This window comes from Cricetulus griseus, chromosome 7 (genome assembly GCF_003668045.3).
Source record: "Cricetulus griseus strain 17A/GY chromosome 7, alternate assembly CriGri-PICRH-1.0, whole genome shotgun sequence".
Lineage (NCBI taxonomy): Eukaryota > Metazoa > Chordata > Mammalia > Rodentia > Cricetidae > Cricetulus > Cricetulus griseus.
Genome location: NC_048600.1, coordinates 113,559,642 through 113,584,907, shown reverse-complemented (window position 1 = coordinate 113,584,907; position 25,266 = coordinate 113,559,642). Strand labels below are relative to the sequence as shown.

General features: G+C 50.3%; 1 protein-coding gene across 7 annotated transcripts in view; it reads left to right on the top strand.

Moving 5' to 3' along the window:
- The first annotated feature begins 759 nt into the window (after nt 1-759).
- Acly (ATP citrate lyase) overlaps nt 760-25,266 on the top strand; it is a 45,231-nt gene continuing 20,724 nt past the window's right edge. The window contains exons 1-17 of one of the 7 annotated variants that reach the window (XM_027428154.2): nt 770-914; nt 1,130-1,559; nt 5,052-5,233; nt 6,340-6,462; nt 8,121-8,183; nt 8,720-8,910; nt 9,374-9,453; nt 11,400-11,530; nt 12,287-12,405; nt 13,224-13,360; nt 14,397-14,458; nt 15,667-15,784; nt 17,618-17,772; nt 18,509-18,599; nt 19,628-19,657; nt 23,735-23,876; nt 24,153-24,321. In XM_027428154.2, coding sequence (XP_027283955.1) covers nt 5,075-5,233; nt 6,340-6,462; nt 8,121-8,183; nt 8,720-8,910; nt 9,374-9,453; nt 11,400-11,530; nt 12,287-12,405; nt 13,224-13,360; nt 14,397-14,458; nt 15,667-15,784; nt 17,618-17,772; nt 18,509-18,599; nt 19,628-19,657; nt 23,735-23,876; nt 24,153-24,321 — 1,770 coding nt within the window. In that variant the 5' untranslated portion in view covers nt 770-914; nt 1,130-1,559; nt 5,052-5,074. Of the gene's footprint in view, nt 915-1,129; nt 1,574-5,046; nt 5,234-6,339; nt 6,463-8,120; nt 8,184-8,719; nt 8,911-9,373; nt 9,454-11,399; nt 11,531-12,286; nt 12,406-13,223; nt 13,361-14,396; nt 14,459-15,666; nt 15,785-17,617; nt 17,773-18,508; nt 18,600-19,627; nt 19,658-23,734; nt 23,877-24,152; nt 24,322-25,266 lie in introns of those variants that run through there. The other 6 variants (XM_035448350.1, XM_027428153.2, XM_035448349.1 and 3 more) reach the window with 6 other exon arrangements.

The following is a 25,266-nucleotide window of genomic DNA, read 5'->3' as shown; positions in this document are numbered from 1 at the left end:
CTGTTAAACTGGGCGCTCCAGTTTTGGGTTAGGAAAACTTGTTCTATCTCATAAGTAACAGAAAAGAGGAGGAGACTGTTCATTATTTTCAGTGTCTTAGTTTGAGATTGGGGGAGGGAGCCCCAGTTCTAAGTTAGAATCTCAGATAAACGATCAGCTCCGCCCTGATCCGCGCTCAGGTGAGCAGGTGAGAGGATTGGACGCGATTTGGACTGGAGCCATCCCTTCCTTCAACCTATCCTAGGTCGGGCTGTCTGATTGTGTGGCGTGGTCTTGAAGTCTCGCCCTATGTATAATCCATAGGGTGGGTTCCAGGAGCGGAGAGGTGCCACGTATGAAAGGAAAGCAGGCATCTATTTTAAAATCGGTGTTGGTGTGGTGGCTTACAAGCGCCTCGGTAAGAACGTCAGTCGCTCCCATGGGAGGGAGCAAAGGGGATGCCAGATCCTGCAAGAAGTGCTACAGCCCTTTGAGCCAACAACCCCCTCCCTCAGCTACTCCACCCGGTGGCTCCGGCCCAGCCCCTGAAGCGATCAGGCCACAGCCCCCTGCCTCGTAGTTTCTCCTCCTAGAGCCGCCCGGCCCATCTCCCCATCCGAGGCCCCGCCCACGACCCCGCCTCCGCCTCCGCCTCGCCGACGTCCAGGACTACAGGTCCCATCAGCCCCAGGCCAGGCCTGAGGGCGGGGCCACCACAGCAGCGAATGGGGAGGAGCTTAGGGCTCAGGCTAGGGAACGCGTGTGTCCAATCGCTGGGCCGCTCGGCCTGTGAGCTGATGGGGGGCGGGGAGGAGCCCGCTTGGGCCGGGACAAAAGCCGGATCCCGGGCAGCTGCGGGCGGCTGGAGCGATCCGGAGAGTTTGGGTGACCCGGGGCTCGCGGACACAGAGCCGCACTCGGGCTTTCTCGAAGAGGTGAGTGCCACAGCCGTGTGCGCGGGCGCGACCCCCCAGTCCCCGCGAAGCTTCCTGCTTCCCTCCCCCAACCCGGAACCACCTCCCGGTTCGCTGGCTGTGCTCTCCCGCGCGCTCCCTGCACCTGCTTGGAACTTTTGTGCGGGTCTCAGCTTCATGGTAGTCTTTGCCCCGGCATCGAGCCGCGTGCCTACACCCTCCCAACCCTTTTCTAGTTCCTGGGAGTTTGCACGTTGCTTGCCGCCGACCTCGCTTCTCTTCCCTCCGATTCCTTTGCGCGTCCTGTCTCTCGTCAGCTCCACCCAGGGCCAGCTCTCGAGTCTCCTCCAGCTTTGTGGGGGGACACTTTTTGGTGCCCCATTCGGGTTCCCCACCAGCTACTTGGGCAGGAAGTAGAGAAGGCGGTGGCTGCTCGCCCCACGCCGGCCGGACTCAAGCAGGCCCGTCCTGTTCTGTGGTGAATCCATAAAGCTCTGTGTCGAAGTGGAGGGAGTGGGCCCCGGCCACGCGGGCAGTGCTACCCCAGGGTGCTTGAGGCCTTGCCGCGAGCTCTTGGCTCCGAAGCGGAAGCCTCCTGCTAAGGAGTTCCCCACGGATCCAGCCCCCAAACAACAGATGGTCGGAGTGCCCAGGAGTCTGGACGAGGCAAGCTCCTGAGGGTGTGTATGTGTGCGTGCGCCCGCGCGCGTGTGCAAAGGATGCTATCCTCTCCCTCCTGTCAGGCCTGGCAGAGGTCCGGTGCCCAGAGCCTGCTGCTTTCTCATCTTGAATTTCTGCTGTGTGTGTGTGTGTGGGGGGGGTTCCTCCTGGCAAGATTTTGGAAAGGACTGTAAGAAGGACAGCATTAGGGCACTTTAGTCTGCCAGCCCACCCTGTCAATCCTCCCTTTAACATTACTCAAGCTCTCACTCTGTTCACTTTCTGGGGTTTCTTTACTGTTGAGAGTTAACTGCCACGGAAGGATAATTTCCACCTCTTAGAAAGCTCCTTAAACACTCTGAGGGAGCGGTAAAGGGAGGCCGTGAAGACAGAATAGCTGCCGTTTCTAATCCCCATTCAGAGATGGTGCCTGCTGCAGCAGGGAATACTCCAGAGAATTCTGCCCCGTTCCTCTGCTATAGGGTCTGCTTGTCGTCCCACCCCCACTCCCCCTAGCCCTTAAAGTGAGAGTGTTTTGTCGACCCTAAGAAATATTCTCAGTAGTTCCTGTCCACCTCGGTGTCCCAGAGGAGTCTTCTTGAAGAACAGGATTCATTCATTCATCCTTCTCTGTAGGTTGCTTCTGCTCCTGGGGCCTCTGAGCATATTCAATCCTGGGTCACTCACGTCAGAAAATGTCCCATTCAACTCAAAAGGTCTCTTTCTGGAAGGGGGAGGGGTGAGAGAGGATATGTGTGTCCCTGTTCTGACATGGTTTCTCCTGAAGAGTTTGCAGATTACTGTTACCAGGAAACAGTTTCTGGGGTGAAACCACCCATCATGAATTTGACAGTGTCATCAGCTGCTGGAAAGGGCAGCTTAAGACTTTGGGGGGGATGTTGGGGGGGCGGAGGTCTCCAGTTAAGTTTGGAACATACTTTGCCGAACATTTCAGTACTTGCATATTTCCCAAAGGGTTTTCAGGTTCTGAAAAGCACAGGAAACCTCAAAGATCCATTGCTTTAAAGGGAAGTGAATCAACAATTGAAATTTCGATGAATCTCCACTGAGGCCTCCCTGGGTTGTGAGCTACACTGGTGAGAGAAGCCAGGCCCCTCCTCCAGTTAATCTATGAGCTCTTTGTCTCAGCCTCCTCAGCTAAGCCTTCAGTGCTCTAATGGCACATCTTATTTTGGTAAACTGGCAAATCCTTCCTTTTCATCTCCCTGTTATTTTTGTCTCCTGACCCCACCCACCCCTGGTCTCAAGGAGATGGACTCTCAGATCTGAGACTCAAGGAAATTATGATTTCCTTCAGTTGCCTAGGGTTGCTTTTTTCTCCGCATCTTTCCCTTGGTTGGGTCTTGGGTCTTTTGTGAGGTTCTAAACTCTGGGTGCTGCCCTCAGTCTTCTGTCAGTGTCAGATTTTTGGGTAGGTTTGGCAAGGGGCCATCCTTTCTCCTAGAGTATGTGATCCTGTTTGTTGAAGGTGTACCTGTGAGTGACTGAAAGTGGTCAGTGCCACCCCCTCCTCTTTCTGCTTAATGTGCTATGGGCTGTACTCTGTTTGGGAGGGGGGTAGGGGTGTGCCCATTCGATTTCAAGACCAGTTTTTCTGGTCTTGAGTCAAGAAGGTTGGGAAATGGTACTGGAGTGGGTGGGGGTGGAAGACTTGGGGGCAGCGGGGCTAGTTGGGGCGTCTCCTTCAGAAACAAACTGAGAAGGAGTTACAAGTTATCCCAGGAGAAAGCTCCACACTGGGAAGGTCTCCCCACCCTCTTTCCAGTTAGCCACTTGGGACCAGGTCCCAAGCTGAATATACCCATTGTGATGAGTTAGGGACAGAGAGAGTTAGCCTGGCCGTGATTAGCACCAGAAGCCTCTCCTGCATGGCCTGTTGGAGTTCAGTGTTGTTCTGTGACACTTGTCTTCCCTGGGCTAGGAAAGGAGACTAACCTTCCTGGATGTGTCAGCCAGCCAGCTCCTTAATTCACCCTCCTTGTATGAACTTGACCTTCCTCTCCCCAGCAAATTCAACAGCTTCCATTCTGGTCCTTTGGGAGAGACGGGCAGCCTGTCTTCATCTAGCCAGGCACTTGGCATGCATGACTGGATTTCCTTTCTCCATCTTTTCTCACTGTTCTCCACAAGCTGCTCTGGGGGAGAGTGGGTGTGTCTGGCAAGGTAGTAGATAGGAAGGATGAGCGAATCCTCATCATAGACTCTCCCAAATCGAAGGGGGCCAGTCTTGGGAGAAATACCTTTCTGTTAGGTCTGCAGTGGCTGTTTCTGGAGACTCTGGAGTGTTAGGGCTCAAGTCCTGCTGGTGACTTGGGCAAGTTCACCCCCTCCTTCTGAACTTTGATTCCTCATCTGAAATGGGATTCTGAGCCTGAGTTCACATGACAGGAGTTACTTCTTGCAGTGCTAGGAACCAAACCCAGGGTCTTATGTATGCAAGACAAGCACTCTGCCACGGAGCTATGCTCCCAGCCTCTGAGATGAGTTTCTCTACACATGTCATTAAAGATGGCTTCTGCCTTCTCCCAAGTTCTGGTTCAGTTAAGGATGACTAGTACAGGGTAGTCCCCAGAGAGGACTCTGTTTTGCTCAAAGTTAACTGCTAAGATGACTCAGGGGGGTGGGGGTGGGATGATCTGCAGGTCATAGTTCCCTGCCCTGTGACTGTTATGTATGTACTCTGAGGTGGGAGTCTAGTGTCGTAGGAGAAAAGAGCTTTGAGGTAACAGTCTCCTTCCTCCCACCCCACCAGGGCATGTAGTCTATTGGGATGTATGTGAGTGAGTCAGTCTGGGAGGGGGATGAAACCAGCTTGTGCAATTCCAGCCATGTTCTTCACAGGTCACATAAAGAAGTAGGTCAGTGTGTGTGTGCCCACCTCAGAGAGCAGCATACACATTTGGATCAAACCTTGGTGTTCCTGGCTTCCCCTTTGATCTGCCTTTTGCTCAGGGCTAAATGTGGTTGTGGCCAGCTGGTTTGCCCAGAGGGAATAGAGACAAGGTTAAGGTCAGGCAAAGAGTTCCAGAGGAATTGCACATTTTTTTATTTTTCCCTCCCTGCCTCCCTCCCTCCCTCCCTCCCTCCCTCCCTCCTCCCCCTCCCTCCCTCCCTGCCTCCCTCCCTCTTGTCTCCCTTTCTCCCTTTCTCTATTTGGGATTAGGTCTTGAACTTCTGATTCTTCTCCCACTTCCCCCGGGTGATGGCATTATGGGAATACACTACCATGTCTGGTGCTCTGTTCCTAATTTTCTATCATTTCTTTAACTCTAGGTATAGATCTGTGTCTCTGCTGATGAAGCTGCTTTGACAACATCTTCCATCCCCTCCTGCCAAAGCAGCTCTTTTCCTTTCTTTTGAGAAAAGCCAAGATCTAATTTTATTGTTTGGGGGCAGCTGGGAATAGATCCAACCTGCTGTGGGAGATAGTGCATTGACCTTCCTGGCTCAGCTGACCAGTTCCTCTTACCCTCACAGGTAAACCGGGTCCCTCTGCAGACATGTCAGCCAAGGCAATTTCAGAGCAGACGGGCAAAGAACTCCTTTACAAGTACATCTGTACCACCTCAGCCATCCAGAACCGGTTCAAGTATGCCCGGGTTACTCCCGACACCGACTGGGCACGTCTGCTGCAGGACCACCCCTGGCTGCTCAGCCAGGTGAGCTTTGCCTGCTTCCTAGGCTCTTCTTTCCAACCCAGGCTCTGAGGAGGAGAAAGCATTTGGTTTGTTGCAGGTGTCCCAAGGAGTTATGTGATTGCACGTTTGCCTGTGTGACTGCAGCTGGCTGAGCAGGGTCTGGGCTCTTGCGTTTGCTCTGGGCCCTTCATATGGACTTGGAACCAGACAGACTGGTATCCAAACCACACTTCTCTGTTTCTGAACCATGTGGCCTGGGGCAAACCATTTCATTTCTCTTGAATTAAGTTCCCCAACTGCCAAGTAGGGATAACACTTTATGAGCTATAAGGATTAGCAGGAATATCCAGGAAGCATTTAGTGTGCTGTATAGCAGTTGGTAGATGCTCAATTAAAAAAAAAAAAAAAAAGGTGTATACCTTTCTTCCCCAAAGTAGAGCATCTCAGGACAATTAAGAAATGGGACCTTAGCAGGGTAGTGATGGTATAGGCCTTTAATCCCAGCACTTGGGAGACAGAGGCAGGTGGATCTCTGTGAGTTCAAGGCCAGCCTGGTCTACAGAGCAAGTCCAGGCCAGCCAGGGCTGTCACACAAAAAATGTCTTGGAAAAAACAAAAAACAAAACAAAAAACCCCAAACAAACAAAAAAGAAGTGGGGCCTTGAGGCTAGAGAGATGGCTCAGCCATGAAGATCAAGAGCTCCTCTTGTAGAAGAACCTGGGCTTGGTTCCCAGCATCCACATGGCAGCTCACAATTATCTGTAACTGCAGGTCCAGGTGATCTAATGTCCTCTTCCTCATATGTACAGGCAGAGCACTCGTACGTACACATAAAAATAAAGATGCGGGGCCTCGTACCCTTAGACTCCTTTGGCTGGCTCAGACATGGAGAAAGTAGATCACTCATAGGCTTTCACTGAGCATCTATAATCTGTGCCAGGCTCATCCTGGAGGTCTCTTGGTCAAAAGATTTGGCTGGGGTAGGTGAGGAAAAGCTCCAGGACAGGAAAGTGGTCCTGATAGATAAATGAATTAGTTGGAAGCAGGGTGATGAAAAGCCTTACAACTTCATTTCCTATACTACCTCTTCCTTTCTCACGGTAAGTTCCAACCCTTTTCATTCCAGAGCTTGGTAGTTAAGCCAGACCAGCTGATCAAACGTCGAGGAAAGCTTGGCCTAGTTGGGGTCAACCTCACACTGGATGGAGTCAAATCCTGGCTAAAACCTCGACTGGGACATGAGACCACCGTAAGTCTTGGTGTAGGGGTCAGGGTGGTAACAGTATGGTAACCTCCATATAACCAACCAATAGCTCACAACCCAACCAGTCCCATAGCATTGGAGAAGGATGGAGTGTGGGACAGCCCTGGCTGCAACTCAGTCTTGGTGGTCATTCCCAGCTCCCTCATTAGGAAGTTAATCCATTGATAGTGCTTTATATAAGATGCACTGTAGTTGTAACCCACAACAATTAGGGAGCCAGAAACTGATCACTAGCCTGGAGATAGGACTCAGGCTCTTCTGGGAACTGCTTGCTCTCCAAATAACTGCTTGGTTTCCAAATAAAGTTGTGGGAGTTGAGGATGACATGCATACAAAGAAGGTGGATTAAAACAAGATGAAGCGGGGAGCCGCAGAATTATTAGGCAAGAGAAATATGCTGGGTGGAGAGCCATGGACGAAGACAGTTATTAATGCTGAAGAGGAAGCTCAGTTCTCCCAGCTCAGTGATTACTGTCAGCTATGAGGATGAGAGCTAGAATGAAATGTGGCTTAGGAAGCTAAGCAATGCTCGGTGACAAAACTGTTTCTTCTCCTCATTCTCCAAGTAAGGTGGGAAGGAGGTGGGGGTGGGGGCGTCTGAAGCTTGGCTTAGCCTGGGGAGGATGTGTGTCTGTATCTGCTTGGTGCCCCTGTAGCATAGGCACAGGGCAGGAAGAGATGTTCTTTTCTTTGGCTACCCTGGGGAGGTGGCATCAGACACACCTTCCTACATGTTGGGCTTGCTCAAAGCAGCTGTCACTGTTTCCTAGGCTCTGGTCCTTAAAGGTAAAAATGGATCTTTGGAGCTGCTCATGGGTCCAGGAGTAGGGGGATCTGACCTCTGAGTTCCCAGGCCTCTGAGGAGAGTGTGGTTGGGCTGGGCACTGAACAGTGTCCCCAGGGAGCAAGCACATCGTGCTCCCTTCCTAGTGTACTGACGGGAGGGAGGGAGATGTGGACATCTGAGCTGGCAGCAGTGTGGGACCTGGCTGGAGCGGCTCATTACCTCTGATGGATCACTGTCTGGTCCCTGACTCAGCAATGACGCACAGGCGGGCAGGCGGGGGTTTCAGAGGATGAGGGCTGTCTCGCCTCTGCCGCCGCCAGGGACCCACTCAAGCTGATTAGCTCTGCAGGCCTGTTGTCTTCAGCCAGGAAACACAGGAGGGAAAGTTTTCCCTAATCAGCCTCTGGCTCTCCTCTCCCCTGCCCCTCAAGCCTGGACTCATGTCCTCAGGCTGGGTCACTGTGTCTACCACAGGGCAAAGTAGTGTGCCAGCACCATTATACCCAAGTCCCCATCTCCCTCCTTGACTGCCTGAGCCAGTGAGATTGATCAGTGGGTAAGGAACTTGCCACCAGGTGGATGACCTGTGTTTGTTTCTTGGGATCCACACGGTAGAGGGAGATCTGAGTTATCCTCTGATCTCCACATGCTCATCACGCCAGGCACATATTCCTGCCCCCCTCCCCAAACATAAGTAAGAATGTCAAGAGGGAATCTCCTGAGAACTTTTGTCTATGACCTCATTGTCCTGACTTGTGGAGAAGTCTCTCTGCCACGTGGGTGGTAGTGCTGGGGCTGCGCCTTTGTGAAGAATACATCATGCATCTAAGCTGCATCTTCCCCACTGTCTCTGTAGGTTGGCAAAGCCAAAGGCTTCCTCAAGAACTTTCTGATTGAACCTTTCGTCCCCCACAGTCAGGTATGTGAGGCGCTGCTGAGCTGGATCTTCTTCCTCCTTCAGCTTTGTAAGGGTTACCCTCCTAAAATGACGACAGGAAAGACTGAGGTGCCTGGGGGAATAGCCAAGGAGTCCAGGGTCTCCAAAGCCCCAGCAAAGGCCTGGAGGAAATTATGAATAAGGAATCTGAGAATGAAAGAAAGGCTTTTGCAGTAAAACGGAATGAGAGCAGGTAACAGAGGGGACTTCCTAATGTTGGCATGAGAAGGACTTGAAGGCAGGACCTCTAGGAACTCACTCTGTAGACCAGGCTGGCCTCGAACTCACGGAGATCCTCCTGCTTCTCTGTGCTGGGAATAAAGGCATGTGCCACCACCGCCTGGCTGCCTTTTCTTTTCTTATCCCCTAGCAGAAGGTGGCAAACATTTCCCCTTGGGGAGCACTTTGTATTGGGATTTAGAAATGAGGCCACAGGGGTTGGGTTCCATTCCTGGGGTGAGGCCTTCTGACCTGCCAGTTTAGTGCCCTCACGACTTCATGCTGTCTTTACTTGCAAGGCGGAGGAGTTCTATGTGTGCATCTATGCTACTCGGGAAGGAGACTACGTCCTATTCCACCATGAAGGGGGTGTGGATGTGGGAGACGTGGATGCAAAAGCCCAGAAGCTGCTTGTAGGTGTGGATGAGAAGCTGAACACCGAGGACATTAAGAGACACCTGTTGGTCCACGCCCCTGAAGACAAGAAAGAGTTGAGTTCTGAGAGGGATGTGTGGGCACGGCTAGGGACAAGAAGCCCGGTATGACATGGGAGACCAGTGCACTGGGTTCTGGGTACAGGAGAGAGGAAGTACAGTGGGCCTCCCTGCTTGGGAGCAGGTGGTGGTACAGCTTTGTCCTCAGGAAGGGAGCCACGTGTTCGGGAGGGCGCTGGCTTGAAATCAGTCTGCAGTATGCCAGCCTCATCCCTCACCTCCTTGCCCCTGTCTGTCTGGCGCCTCCTCCAGCTCTGAGCTTGACAGCTTCTTTCCGCTTCAGAGTCTGAGGAGTGACATCCAAGGAAGCAGGGCTGGCAGAGGACAGTGGAGGCCAAAGGGTCAGGAGAGGAGAAGTGGTGCTGGGCTGTCAGTGGCAGTGAGATTGCTGTAGCAGAGGGGGTGGGAACGGCGTCCTGACTGATGGGTTAACAGGCCCTCTTTCCCTTTCCCTTCTAGAATCCTGGCCAGCTTCATCTCTGGCCTGTTCAATTTCTACGAGGATCTGTACTTTACCTACCTTGAGATCAACCCCCTTGGTAACAAGCTTTGTTTGCTGGGATGGAATGGGGATGGGCCCCCATGTCTACAGTAACCCTGGCTTTGGTGTTCAGAGAGCCTGGGCGCTCAGACCAGAAGGCAGTACAAAACTTCTGTGGGTGCTCAAGGCGTCCCCATAAAGGAGTGGTCTTCAGTGCCATCTCCTTTTCTCAGTACCCAGACTATGATTTATTCATCTTAACCAACATCAACTTCTCTTTTGGCCTTAATTTGTCCTGCTCTGGGGGAGCCCTGGCTTTGGTCTGTCCCTTGGGTTGTTGTTCCTGTCTGTAGGTTAGGCTTCCCAGGCTCTGGTCTAATCCTCCCTGTACCCTGGGAGGCCTCACTAGCCCTCCTTCTCAGGGAGTTGGTCAATCATTTACTAGCCCTAACACCAAGAAGAGCTGGCTACAGGCTCTCAAGCTGTGAAGAAGGCAGATGGCCTGGCAGATTCTGGCTAGCCCTCTCGGGGCAGAGTCCAAGAAGAGGGGAATTACCAAATTCTAGCTGAGGATGCAGCCCCTCTAGTGGGCCAGATGGCTGTGTGCTAACTTAATTAGCTAAATGGCCTGAGAAGAAATAGGAATGCTTAGTGAGGCATTGCAGATGAATATGCTGGCCTGGGGCCCAGAGCACTCTGGGGTACTTTGCACCAAACACTGAGACTTCCCTAGATAGACCACAGAAGCCCCAGATGTATATCCCTGGGGCTTCTGACATCAGTGGCACATGAATGCGTGTGGGTGTGTGAGTAGCAGTGCTGCATGGATGCGTGTGAGTGTGTGGTAACAGTGGTGCATGGATGCGTGTGGGTGTGTGGTAGCAGTGGTGCATGGATGCGTGTGAGTGTGTGATAACAGTGGTGCATGGATGCGTGTGGGTGTCTGGTAACAGTGGTGCATGGATGCGTGTGAGTGTGTGGTAACAGTGGTGCATGGATGCGTGTGAGTGTGTGGTAACAGTGGTGCATGGATGCCTGTGAGTGTGTGGTAGCGGTGGTGGTACTGGGGTTTGAACCTAAGACCTAGACCGACACAGGGTTTTCTGTTGTTTTGGGTGGTGGTTTTGTTGTTGTTTTGAGGTACAGTCTAGTCTAGTCCACACTAGCTTCAAACTCACTATATAACTGAGGAGGACTTTGAACTTCTGGTCTTCCTGTTTTTCCAATGCTCCCATTATCTTCTCCAACAGTTTTTATTGTTTATTTAAATTAATTTTAAACATTAAAAAAACCTTTATTTGAGTATACATCTGTGTGTCTGTGTGCCTGGGGTGACCAGAAAGAGTGTGTCTGATGGCTGGAGTTACAGGCACTTGTGAACAGCCCTACATGGGTTCTAGGTCTTGAACTCATGTCCTCTAGAAGAACAGCAGGCTCTGTTCACTGCCAAGCCACTGATCCTTCTCATCAGCCCCTTTTTATTTTATTTTATTTGCACTGGTGTTTTGCCTGCATGTATGTCTGTGTGAGGGTGTCAGGAACTGTAGTTACAGACAGTTGTGAACCACCATGTGGGTGCTGGGAATTGAACCCAGATCATCTGGAAGAACAGTCAGTGCTCTTAACCACTGAGCCATCTCTCCAGCCCCACCCTTTATTTTTCAATATATTATTTGGTATAAGGGATTGAACCTAGGTTCTCTCCATGTTCTACCAACTCTAGCAAGCAGGTTTTGTTTGTTTTGTTTTGTTTTGCATAATGGCAGGATATGGATAGGCCAACACTTGAATATTTAAGGCAGGGAGTATGGCATTTTATGAAGATGTCAAAACTTGCTACCTGAAGGTCAGTGAGTGGGGAATGTTCTGAGAGTCTGTTTTACGGTTGTTAGGCATGTGTGAGAGTACGTGGGCTGCACCTGGAGGAGTCTGGAGGGATGGTTTGGAGGCTGATGGTTGCCTCACCAAAAAGTTGGTGTCTGACTACTTTGACTTTTCTCCTAGTGGTGACCAAAGATGGTGTCTACATCCTTGACCTGGCAGCCAAGGTGGATGCCACGGCTGACTACATCTGCAAAGTGAAGTGGGGTGATATAGAGTTCCCTCCCCCATTTGGGCGTGAGGCGTATCCAGAGGTGAGGCAGGTTTGGAGAGGAGATGGAGGGTGGTGGGGCCTTGGAGACAGCGTGACTTGTCCTAGGCAATCCTTTGGTCCCCAGCTTGGCTCTGTATTTGGCAAGGAAAAGAAAAATGGAGAACCGTTTAATTTTCTTAAAATCCCAGTGAGGTTGGGGGGTCAGAATGGGAATCAGCCAAGCCTCTGAATCCTGGCCAGAAATCCTTTTAGGCATCACTCTCAATCAGCCTCTCTGGGCTCTTCACTTGATTTGTTGCTTCTTGATAATTCCAAGTGGCTCTTCCCAGCCATGATGGGAAGGTTCTTCTCCTGGCCACTCGCTGAGAATTTTAATTGCTGCTCCCCACCCCATCCTTTGAGAAGTCCTCCCAGCAGGAGAAGGCTTTCTGTGAAGTCATCTAGCCAGGCTGGAGGAAGGAAGGGGGCTGGGGAGTGGACGAGGATGTGGGGTGAACTAAGGGTAGGAGCTGGTGTGGAGAGTGTGACAGAGGCAGCAGGACATAGTGGGGTCTGGACTTGAAGTCAGGGGATGAGCTGAGAAGTTTGTTTCCAGGATGTAGGCAGCTTTGATTCTTTAAAAGTACTATCATATTCTGTCCCAGGCTTGGAGCCTTATAGTTCCCCATTCCCTCCCCCCCACTGTAGTGATTGAATATGCCTTTAATATGCCTTCAGATAGAGAGCTGTGGTCTTGGGGTTGGGGACCTTGTGAAGGGGGTGCCCAAAAGGCCACCTGTGGTTATCTGTTCCCCAGGAAGCCTACATTGCCGACCTGGATGCCAAAAGTGGGGCAAGCTTGAAGCTGACCTTGCTGAACCCCAAGGGGCGGATCTGGACCATGGTTGCTGGGGGTGGCGCCTCCGTTGTGTACAGGTAACAAGAAAGAGGGGTGCAGTTGGCTGCCAGCCAGGTCCACCCACACTGACCATACGTGAATTGCCTGGACTCTAGTTTGTCACCTGTCTGTGGTCAATGAACTTACTGAACAGATAAAGCAATGACATCCTTGAGTATTCCAAGTGGCTCTGAGGTCACCTGCCCTGCACACAGGGCAGGTTTGAATTAAACCTTATTTAATTCAAAATGATTGCATTTTATGGTTTTAGTTCTTGTAATTGATGGTGTGTGCCTAATAGAAAAGTAACACTAGAAAGCAAAAGCTGCTCACCCATTCCTCACAGGGTCCCCCTGAGAACACCTTACTCTGCCCTCCGTGGGCATTTTAATGCCTGGGTAAACGTTTGCACTCTTTCACTTTATAGAAATACTAGGACCATGTTCTATTCTCTTTTGAACAACTGGCAGTTGTTTTTTCTTGGGAGTTAAGTAGATGTGTGATCTGCCACAGTCCTCCTGCTGCTCTGGCTACTGCCGTTTGCTCCTTGAGGACTCCTGCAGCATACTAGTTCTTGTGTCTTTGGGCCATGTGAGGCAACTGCTCATTGTTCATTTTACCCACGCTGTCTGCCCAGACCTTGGTGCCCTAAGGCTGGCGAAGTGCTCTGCCCAGGAGAGGCTCATGGCACATCGACCTTTAAGTGAGGCTTGTGTGGGGGTTGAAGGTTATAGGTCTGCGAGGCCAGTTCTGCAGGCTGCCTTCCATGCTTGTGGGAATGATGGACAGTTTTGTACAGGTTTGACTCCTGCCCTGAACAAGCGCTGAGTTCTGTGTCTCTCTGTCTCTCTGACAGTGATACCATCTGTGATCTTGGAGGTGTCAATGAGCTGGCGAATTACGGGGAGTACTCGGGTGCTCCCAGTGAACAGCAGACCTATGACTATGCTAAGACCATCCTCTCACTTATGACTCGAGAGAAGCACCCAGATGGTGAGGCACTGGCAGGAGTGCATGGGGCTGTACATACACGCTCTGGTGTGGCACAATGTGTGGGACAGATTGGTGCTAGGAATCACTGAGGCCATGGTCCTTTGCAACTTGGGACTAGGCATTTAATTTTGGGGGTCTCTTTTTGCAGTGCTAGTGGACACTGGCAACATCCTTCAGAGGTGCTCATGATGGGCATGGAGAGTATACGGCGTTACCTTGTGTATGAATAGGGAGGCGGGGGAAGGCTGTGGCATGCTTTTGCTGTGATGAATGTAAACTTGTAGCTTAGTGATGTCTTCCAGCTTACCAGGCTTTGTGACCCCCCAGTGTCCCTATCCCACCTTCCCAGTTTTAGGGATATATATACCAGTTCCATTTAAGAGAGAGAGGAAGGAGCCGGGCAGTGGTGGCACATGCCTCCTTTAGTTCCAGCACTTGGGAGGCAGATCCAGGTAGATCTCTGTGAGTTCCAGACCAGTCTGGTCTACAGAGCTAGTTCCAGGACAGCTAGGGCTGTTACACAGAGAAACCCTGTCTCGAAAAACCAAAAAAGAGAGAGAAAAAAGTAAGATTCCAGGGCCGGGCGTTGGTTGCACACGCCTTTAATCCCAGCACTCGGGAGGCAGAGGCAGGCAGATCTCTGTGAGTTTGAGGCCAGCCTGGTCTCCAGAGCAAGTGCCAGGAAAGGCTCCAAAGCTACACAGAGAAACACTGTCTTGAAAAACAAAAAAACAAAACAAAACAAAAAGTAAGATTCCCACCAGAGGTATCAAGACTCCAAGCTGGACTTCTGGGTAGCAGCAGGCAGTAAGACTGCAGGTCTGAGCAATCACCACTGGGTCATGGGGGTAGTGGGGAGCTGAGCTGATAAAGCTGAGTGGCTATATGGGGAGATATCCTGCTTGCTCCCTGTACCCCTTCCAGTTAGAGCATCTTTGCTAAGAGGAGTCAGAATGTCCTCAGTTAATTGCTGGGGCTAAGCTCAAGTCTTTCATCTCTCTAACTTTGTGTTACTTTGTTTTTATTCCCAATCCAGGCAAGATCCTCATCATTGGAGGCAGCATCGCAAACTTCACCAATGTGGCTGCCACCTTCAAGGTAACTAACTTTGAGTAGTAGTAGCTGCAGTCTCTGGGGAAAATGGGCTTGGGGGTAGCAGAGTTTGAGCCTGAGGCAAGTTCTTGTGCGTTGCCTTGGTCTGGTTAAGGAGTTGTGACCTAGGGTCTGTCTGTTTTTGGTGTTGGAGATTAACCCCTGTCCTACGGTCCTTGTGGAGGAAGCAGAAGACAGGGGATGTGGATCTAAAGCTATGTGTCTCTACAGTCACACTTGCTGGAAAATGACTCTCCCATCTGCAGCAGAGGGGGAAGTTGAAGGCTTGCCCTCTCATCTCAAAACTAGTTCTCAGGCTGGGTGTGATTGTCCTCATTTCTTAGAGCTGATTCGCTGGGTTCTGTGCAGTTAGTTACAGGTCTCAGTCAGTCACCAGTCCCTGATCTAAAACGTTGGGATAAGGACAGCTTCTGATGACCTCACCCAGCCAGAGCCCTCTGAGTCTATGTCCCTATGCATGGCCGTGAGTTTGGACCTTGGGACCATGCTTTTAAATTAACAGGACTCTAGTCCACAAATATGACAGAGCTAACATTTCTCGGCAGTCACCCCTTCAGGCCAGCCTCTCAGCGGGCTGCTCATTATTTCATGTCATGGTGCTCAATGCAGCTTTTCAGAGGCATGCTACATGTGGTCATCCCATATATGTCTTGAGAATAATAGTGTCCAGCTTGAAAGTAACATCCCTGTGACATGGTTTTGGTGATAGATGCTAGAATTGAAGTCAGCATTCTGTTTGGAGAAGTGCAGCCTCTCATTTTCCATCGTAAGAGCTATTTGGTGGCTTTTAACATTAAGGAAGACCATAGCTTCATAACTGAGAAGCCTTGCATAGGATCCTAACATAGTCCTCCCACCCCAACTGCAGTAAGATATAAGAATGACTGCAGCCAGAGGGACCTGGAAACACTGTTGTTGGCATTCGAGTGTGCCATAGTCTTGAGGAGTATGGTTGGTTCTTGGCGACTCCGTGGTCATTCCTCAACACAAGTGGCCACACGTTGGGCCTGCAGTTTCTCAGTTCACTCAGTTGTGTGTATCATGCTCTTTGTCCTTGACCACTAGGACCTGCTGTGCTATGTGAGAAGTGGCTGTTTTCACGTACACCTGTACATTTGTTTATTGTGGTTGTAAATTGATTGTGGCTGGCTTGTTCTAATCATATGTCTCTGATGTTCTTTGGCTTTCTTTAGGGCATTGTGAGAGCAATTAGAGATTACCAGGGTCCTCTGAAGGAGCATGAGGTCACAATCTTTGTCCGAAGGGGTGGCCCCAACTATCAAGAGGGATTACGAGTGATGGGAGAAGTTGGTAAGATGGGGAACTTTTTCTTCCTTTTTTTTCAAGACAGGGCTTCTCTGTGTAACCCAGGCTATCCTGGAGCTTGCTCTGTAGACCGGCTGGCCTCAAACTCAGAGAGCTCTGCCTGCCTCTGTCTCCTGAGTACTGGGATTAAAGGGGTGCACCACCACTACCGCTCCCATTGTTGTTGTGTTAAGATTATCTTGTGTATGAGTGTTTTGCCTGCATGTATATATGTATACTGTATGCAGTGCCTGGTGCCTACAAATCACAAAAGAGGGCATATGATCCTCTGCAAGTGCTGTTAAAGATGGTTGTGAGCCACCATGTACATGCTGGGAATTGAGCATGGGTCCTTTGCAAGAGCAACAGGTTCTCCTAACTGCTGGGCTATCTCTCCAGTATCCAGTATCCAGCATCCTCTCCCTTCTGTCTGGAAGGTCTGTGGCATGTCTCCTTGACTGTCCCGAAAAAGGTTCTTTGGATTCTTCCATGCTCTGCCACACCATGGTGGAGGCCTGTAAATTGAGAATGACTAGGCTCTACATTTAACAAATTCAGAATGCCTGCTCTGTGTATAGTAGTGTGCTGGGTACTAGAGCTTTAGCTTGACTCTAATGTCACGTCATGCTGATGCCATGAAGTAATTAAAAGGGACAGGTGACTAGAAAGTGTAATGTTTTAGTGAAAACCTGGAGCAGGGAAATGCAGCTTAGGGATGACCTCTGCAGAGGACAGGACATAGTCTAAGGCTCTACATTGGAGGGTGTGTGTGTGTGTGTATGTGGTGGGGGGGAACCTTTAGACTGGGTAGACTGGGGTCAAGAGGGAGGAGGTGACATGGCTGTGACCCTGAGTTGGGAGCCCATCTGCAGCTGAGCAGAGGGGCAGCATGTTTGACGTAGGTGTGTGAGAGTGATTGGCTCCTGGGTAAAGAGAAAGAAGAAGAGTGGCCAGAGTAGATGCAGACCACCTAGGAGATTGTGCAAGCATTTTAGAAAAGCAGTTCTCTGCATGTGGAGTTCCAGAAAGTGACAAATAGAAGATATTCTTGTCAGTGAGCTTGATGTCTGATTGGAAAATGTCATCATTTCCATCTTCCATTTTCCAAAATTCAGTCTCCATGGCAAGCTCCCCACCCCCACCAATCACCTAAAGGGATACCAAGTGCTACTTTGCAACTCTTCATCTAAAGTGAAGAAATTGCCAGGTGTGTGCTCAGGCCTTTAATCTCAGCACTCAGGAGGCAGAGGTAGGTGGATTTCTGAGTTGAGGCCAGCCTGGTCTACATAGCAAGTTCCAGGCCAGCAGAGCCACATAGTAAGACTATCTCAAAAACAAAACAGTGAAGGAGACGCAGGAAGCAGGGTCGTGTGAAGGGTGTGCCATTAAGCCTAGGGAGGTGAGCAGCTGGCACTTCCATTGAGCTCAGTGATGGAGGAGCAGCAGGTGAAGGTGCTGGCTCTGTGTAGAAGCAAGGCCAGTGCCTCAGGGGAGCCAGCTAAGAGTATTTAGAAACAGAGAAACCAGGCCAGAGAGGTGGGCATGGTGGAGAATGGAGGAGTGTGGCAAGCTGGGATCCAGGTGTTCAGAGGTGCGTGCTAATACCCTTCTGGCACCTGCCTGCCGGTGACCGATGCTGCTTCCTCTCCTTGTCAATAGGCAATCTTTCGAAAGACTGGTTTGGTGGTGAAATTTTAGATAGCTGGTTTGTCTTGGATAATCAGTCTTGCCCTTACAGTGTCAGGCTTTGAACAAGCCCGTCAAGGGGCCCTGCAGAGTCCTGTGGACAAGGCACCTTACTCCAGGTCTGGAATCACAGGCTTTTTCCTTCTCTCACAGGGAAGACCACTGGAATCCCCATCCATGTCTTTGGCACAGAAACTCACATGACGGCTATTGTGGGCATGGCCCTGGGCCACCGGCCCATTCCCAACCAGCCACCCACAGCGGCTCACACTGCCAACTTCCTCCTTAATGCCAGTGGGAGCACATCGGTAAGTGATGGATAGCTTTCCTCCCACCTTAAAGGAAGGCACCACCTCACCTCCATCCCTCACTGTCCTACACAGGACACTGTTCCTCCTCTGGTGTTTAGGGGAATAGGGAGATGCTGGGAGTGCTGGTATATGGTTATGCTTCAGTCAAGGTAAAGTAATGAAAAGACTAAAGGTTTTAAAACCCAACCCGAGTTCAAATCCTGACTGTCCTTGAAGAGAGTGGGACTTGAACAGGTGCCTTAGCCACTAGGGCCTCTGTTGGCTCATCTGCAGCATGGAACAAAATCAATTCTGTTTTGGCATTGTTGTAGTAGTGCTTTCCAAGTGCAGTTTATGAAGAACACTATTGAGCTAGGTTTAGTGCACAGCTGTACTGGGGCAGGAGGATTGTTGTGGGTTCCATGCTAGCATGGGATGTACATCTTGAGACTCTGTCTTAAAACAATGCTGAGTAGCCAGGCAGTGGTGGTGCACACCTTTAATCCCAGCACTTGGGAGGCAGAGGCAGGTGGATCTCTGTGAGTTCGAGACCAGCCTGGTCTACAAGAGCTAGTTCCAGGACAGCCTCCAAAGCCACAGAGAAACCCTGTTTCAAAACCAAAAAAGAAAAAGAAAAACAATGCTGTGTGTAATTCTGGTTACTTCATTTCCTTGGGGCATTCAGGACCAGTGGCTCTTGTCTTCAGACACTACCTTTGACCCTTAACCCTGTTCTCTCCTTATATTACTCAAGACTCCAGCACCCAGCCGGACAGCGTCTTTTTCTGAGTCCAGAGCTGATGAAGTGGCACCTGCAAAGAAAGCCAAACCAGCCATGCCCCAAGGTAACTCCCAGCTGTTTAGCACAGTGCATGAAACAGTCTCTGGTGTCCTTCCTGTCTCTCCCTGTCTGGGGCCTGTCTGGAAGAGGCAGCAGGGAAGGAGTTCGAGCTTGGCGTAGGACTGGGCCTCAGCCTGAAGTGGGAGTGGCTCTCATGAGGATGAAGTGACTTCCCTGTGGGTTCTGCAGCTGAGCATCCACACTGCCTGGATCAGCTCCCTCCCTTCCATCTTCTACCCCTCTTCTGGGGCTGTGAACTGAACTGGGAGGAGATAGGAGGATTTCAGCAAAACCAGGAAGAGGAATGTTCTCTGACTCCTACATAAAAGACAGCAGCTGGGGGGTGGAGACAGCAAAGCTAGCTCAACAGTCGTCTGTCTTCCCCCACCAGCTAGGGGCTCTTAATACACTTCTCTCTATGCACCCTTGTCTCCTAGCCCTTGCACACACCACCTAGTTTATCTCCATCCCAGTGACAGCTGACCTGCCAGCACTCACACGAGCAGTAGATGAGTGACACTGGCTTCCCCTGGCTGACAGCCTTGCAGTTCTTTGTCATACAGTCAAGCTGGACTAGGACATCTTAGAAATCATGACAGTAGATACTCAAGATTAGAAGTCTCTGCCTTGCAGTCTTCAAGGTATCACCTTTGTCCACAGCGGAGAATAGTGGACCCAGCACCGTGCTGGTTTAATCATCATACTAGGCTGCATGAGGATAGAGGGATTGGCATTAAGAGGGTATGACCCAGCCGGCCTGGAGGCCCAGATGGAAGTATGTCACCTGGAGGGCCCGGAGGAGGTTTCAGTGTTCAGTACACTTGCCTAGCCTTCTTCTTTTTGCCCTCTCTCTGTACCCCAATTCTTTGTCTTGCTTGCTTCTGTTCTGCCCACTGGTGCTTTTGCCTCTTCAGTTGGCGTTATTCAGTGACAGCACCGGAAGGCTTGTCTGTGGGACTGTCCACTGTTTCTGCGCTCCCACCAAAGCCTCCCACCAGTTCACGCAGTTTCCTTGGTCATTTTCTTTAACAGATTCAGTCCCAAGTCCAAGATCCCTGCAAGGTAGGATGCCCCGACCCTGCCCCAATTCTGCGTGCGGCTTTGTTAGTGGGTTCCAGTTTCTCTGTGTGCTTTGTTTCTTCCTTCCCTGGTGGGTTGCAGTGTTGTGTAGTATATTTTCTATCCCCACCTTGGTGTGGCCTGCCCCCACCCCCAAGTCCTAGTCTTTGCTCCTTATCCCTTCCCTATCCTACTTAGTACTTACTTGCCTAGCACAGCACTCTCTTCACTGTGTGGTTGTCTCTGGCTCCTTACCTTGGAGGGAGGTGGAGATGTAAGAAGGAGCAAGAGGCAGCCCACAGTGGAGACTTAGGGGTACCAGGAGGGAGGCTCCTGGGAAAGGGCAACATCCAGCTGAAAGAGGAGTGGCAAAGAGCCTCTGACTGCTGGCTGTTGTAGGGAACCACAGCTCAACCCTGATTCTCATCTGCATCTCATCTTTGCCTCGCTTTTCCTGCCTCAGCTTCAGTACTGACAACTGCATCCCACGGCTCCCAATTCCAGACCAGTGTAGATTTCTCCCAGGTTTCCATCGAAGAGCAAAGATGTAAAGAGAGAAGCCAGGAAGGTCAGGTGGTGTCTATCTCTAAAACAGGTTGTTTTAAGACCTGAAAGGATCTGGGCTTTGGTGTCTGAGGCCACAGTTTACAGGGCACATTCTCAGCACATACACTTACTCGTACACATACATTTGCCCATTGACAAGCAAGTAGATTACTCATTTACCAGCATCAGAACTTCTTGTGCCTTTTTCCCAGTACTTGGGATCAAACTCAGAGCCTTCTTGCATGCAGAGCTCTACCACACCTCTCCGTGTAGCTGACATTCATGGCTGGAAGTGCAAGAGAGTTCATTGATGACTTTGATCTCTAGGGTGGGTAGGAATATCTAAACAGCAGCCCTAGCTAGCTAGCTAGCTAGCTTTTTTTGAGGGAGGATTTCTCTGTAGCTTTGGAGGCTGGCCTTGAACTCAGAGATCCCCCCTGCATCTGCCTCCCAAGTGCTGAGATTAAAGGTGTGCAGCACCACTGCCCAGCTTAGCTTTTTTATTTTAAAGATTTTTTGGGTTTTTTTTTTTTTTTTTTTTTGGCTTTTGGAGACAGGGTTTCTGTAGCTTTGGAGCCTGTCCTGGATCTCGCTCTGTAGACCAGGCTGGCCTCGAACTCACAGAGATCCGCCTGCCTCTGCCTCTCGAGTGCTGGGATTAAAGGCATGCACCACCACCGCCTGGCAAGATTTATTTTTAATTTTAACTTGTGCGTGTGTTTGGGTATGGAGTTGTTCATGTGAGTGCAGGTGCCCTCAGAGACCTGAAGGGGGTGTTGGATCCCTTGGAACTGGCATTGTGGACAGTTTTAACTGTTGTAAGCCTCTTGATTCAGGTGCTGGGAACTGGTCACGTCCCCTTCAAGAGCAGTACCGGCTCTTAGCTATTGAGCCATCTCTCCAGCTCCTCTGAGATCCATTGTTACCTAGAAGGCAAGATCAGTGTGCCAATAGAACCGGGACAAACTCAGTCTTGGGGAAGCTCTTCTCCCCTTGGGGAAGTGGGCTGTGGGAGGGGCCTTTATCTGGCCACTTAGCTGGAGAAGAGGGAGGACAGAAGAGTGGGTCCAGGAGGAGACCAGGTCATGCACAGTGCTCTCCACGCCTAGGTGGCCTTAAAGGTTCTCTGGGGCCTCCGGCTCCTGATGCCAATGGCCGCTTCAGCTTTTGTTTTTCTGTGCTTGAGGAGGTAAGCACTTGAGCTCTGCCCTTTAAATCAGGAAGTGTGGTTGGGCTTGTAGGGATTTGGGCCCTTTGTTTTTATCTCTGCAGACAGATTTATGTGTAGCAGGTACTTGGACTCAGTGTAGACTCCCCTGGGAGTGGCAGAGCCCCACTGCTTTGTGGCCCTCTTTATCACACAATTGAGATTTTCTAAGTCATGTAATCATGGCTCTCCTAGATTTCCAAAGACCATTATCATTGTGAGTTCCTGCTTCAATTTCCTGGGGCTACAAAGTGTGAGACTGGATTATGTGGCTGCCCACACTCTAATGTTCCATGTCTTGTAGGAACCCTGGGTTCCAGTTGACAGTAAATCCCAGGTATTCACAAATCAAGCTCTTCTGACCTGAGAGGCTTACTGCTGGCCTGCACAGTGATTCAATCAGCCCTTGATCTTAATTAGCCAAGCTTGCAGTAGTACAGGAGGTTAATACCAGAAGCCTCTGGGTGAGAGGCATTGCTCTCCCCAGGGCAGCACAGAGTGTCCCTCAAGGGCTGCTTTCCTCCCCTAGGACTTTCAGGGAGTCGAAGGGGAAGGTCGGCAAGGACCCTTTTCCTTCTAGCTAATGACCACGTTTCAGTAGCCCCTTTGTGTTGTCATGTCCCCTTCCCCCTTTTTGAGACAGGGCTTCCCACTCTAGATCGCTACCTGCCTCTGTCTCCCAAGTGCTGGGATGAGAAGTGTGAGCCTCCATGCCCAGCTGCCCTCTTCTTTAATCTTTCCTACCATTAGAAAGCCTGTCTCAGTAGTGTTGTTCTGAGCAACAAAGAGCCACTTGGGAGATGAGGAGCATAGGAAGAATAGGGGAAAGAGGGTTGTGGCCCCATGTTGGCTGACCATTGCTCAGCCTAGTGTCCAAGCCCAGTCTGTAACCTTAGTGAGAGACAAGTCTGTCCTGACCTCAGCCCCGGTTGCCTGCCCCAAGTCTCTCCACTGGACCCCCTCACCTGCTGACCTAGAATTTGTAAGCTTTCAAATACAGACAGTTGCTGGGTTTGTGTCTAGATTTACAGGCTGATTAGCACTGTTGGGAGAGTAAAGTCCTCAGGCATCAAAATAGGGAGAGCTAAACGTTTTTCTAGTGCCTTTAAAAATAGGTGTGTGGCTCATACCTGTAATTCCAGCAGTCAGAGGGCTGAGGCAGAAGTGCTGGCATAGCCAGGTGACCCTGGCTGTCTAGTGAGTTCCAGGCCACCTGAGCTGTAGTGTGAGATCCTGTCTCAGTAAAACTGAAAATAAAGTCAGAAGACGTGGTGCTGTGGCCTGTGCCTGTAATACCAACACTTGGGAGCCAGAGGCATGAAGAGCAGGAGTTTAAGGTCATCCTCAATCACATAGTGAGTTCAAAGCCAGCCCGGGTTACATGAGATCCTGCTTTAAACACAGCAGCTGAGGCTGGAGACTCGGCTCAGAGGTTAAGAGCCCTTTCAGGACTTGCAGAGGACATGGGTTGGTTCCCAGCACTGAAGTGGTAGCTTACAATTGCTTGTCATTCCAGTTATAGAGGATCTGATTCCTTTTTCTGGTCTCCATAGGCACTGCACACATGGTGCATTTATGTGCAGGCAAAACACGTGTACACATTAAAAACAACTTAAAATAAACAAAAACCGGTGTGGTGACATAAGTCTTTATCCCCAGCGCTTGGGACAGAGAGACAGGCAGCTATCTGTGATTTTTCAGGCCAGACTGGTCTATATAGCATGGTACGTGTCAGCCAGAGCAACAGAGTGAAGCTCTGTCTCAAAACACAAACAGGGAACTGGAGAGATGGCTCATAAGAGCTGCTTTTCCAGAGGACCTGGGTCCAATTCCCAGCTCCCACATGGCGCTGCAACTCCAGTTTCAGGGGCTTCAACACCCTCTTCTGGCCCCAGTGGGCACACTTGTGGTACACAGACATGTAGACAAAACACTTAAGATATAAAATAAACGCATTTAAAAACACAAAAGAATGAAAATAAAATTTTATTAAGTACACAGACCACCTGTGTATATTGTTGTAGCTATAGTCACCTGGGACATTGAGCGTGCCCTGTAAGCATCCTCTCAGACATCTTCAGCCGTGGGGCCTCCTTCATTCACCATGGGACTATTCTCTAGCCAGGCACTAGATATTTTAGCTCTCTCTGCTGCTTCCACCTAGAAAAATTAGAGGCAGATTTCTCTGAGTTTATTATTTTAACATCCGTTTGCTGTTTTGAAGAGCTACCAAACTGGACATGCAGCATGGGGATTCGGGCAGGCAGCCCCCGTGGGTGTCCTAAGGTGTGTGTTCTGGGTGCACTCGATGTCTCTTTGCCCACTAGGAAAGAGTGCCACCCTCTTCAGCCGCCATACCAAGGCTATCGTGTGGGGCATGCAGACGCGGGCTGTGCAAGGCATGCTGGACTTCGACTACGTGTGCTCCCGAGATGAGCCCTCAGTGGCTGCCATGGTCTACCCCTTCACGTGAGTCATGCCAAGGCAGGATGCCAGGAAGTGGCTCAGTGAGATTCTCATCTTTACATGAAGCTTCAGTGTCAGCTAGTCCCCCGTGTTTACAGTAGAGGGATCTGCCCATACCAGAGATTGGGACAGTCCATGTTCCTGGGGGCCCATTTTCCCTCAGATGGGAACCTTCGAGAACACCAACCTTGCCTCTCTTGGGTTTCCGCCACTCAGTTTCCCCTTCCCCAGACCTGATGGATGGGAGGTGGCCTTACTCCTTCCTCTGCTTTCTTGCAGTGGGGATCACAAACAGAAGTTTTACTGGGGACACAAAGAAATCCTAATCCCTGTCTTTAAGAACATGGCTGATGCCATGAAAAAGCACCCGGAGGTAGATGTGCTGATCAACTTCGCCTCTCTGCGATCTGCTTATGACAGCACCATGGAGACCATGAGCTATGCACAGGTAGATGATGGCCGCCAGGATGTTTGGGTGGGGAATCAGAAAGAGCTTCTGAATGGAATTCACAGTTATGGCCAATTGGGACAGAGGACTTGGGAGAGGCTAGGGTTTGAGTGAAAGTACTTAGAGACTTCTACTTCTACGCGGTGGCCTAAGAGTTCACAGTGAGCCATGGTTGCTTCACTGGGTCACCAGTAATATGTCCAGACTCTTTCCCTCCCAGACTGGCTCGAACAACAGGATGAAAAGCACTTTCTTGGATTGAGTGTAGTTCAGTGGCAGAGCACTTGCCTAGCAAATGTAAGGCCCTGGGTTCGATCCCCAGTACCACCCCCTCAAAAGCACTTTCTTGTAGGGCATTATATATTATTTCAGAACAGATGTTGGGAGGTAAACAGCAAGTGGATATTCCCACATCTCATTTCTCATGGTCACCAGGTTTCAGTATACCCTCTACACCTTTCTGTACCAGTAGATAGGCTGCCAGCAACATTCTTGTTCTTTCCAGTCTTCTCACAAGCATCTTGGGTTAACATTTGCATGTACTCCTACTTATTTATTCATTCATTTATTTATTTTTCTGTTCATTGGCACACTCTTATTTATTTATTTATTTATTTATTTATTTATTTATGTGTTTGTTAATGTTTTGTCTGCATGTATATCTGTGTGAAGGTATCAGATCCTCTGGAACTGGAGTTACAGATGTGAGCTACCATATGGGTACAGGGTATTTGTGTCCTCTGAAAGGGCACTCAGTTCTGTTAACCACTGAGTCATCTCTCCAGCCCCAAAGATTTGTTTATTAATTATGTGTACAGTGTTCTGTCTGCATGTATGCCTACATACCAGAAGAGGGCACCGGATTTCATTATAGATGGTTGTGAGCCATCATGTAGTTGCTGGGAATTGAACTCAGGACCTCTGGAAGAGCAGCCAGTGCTCTTA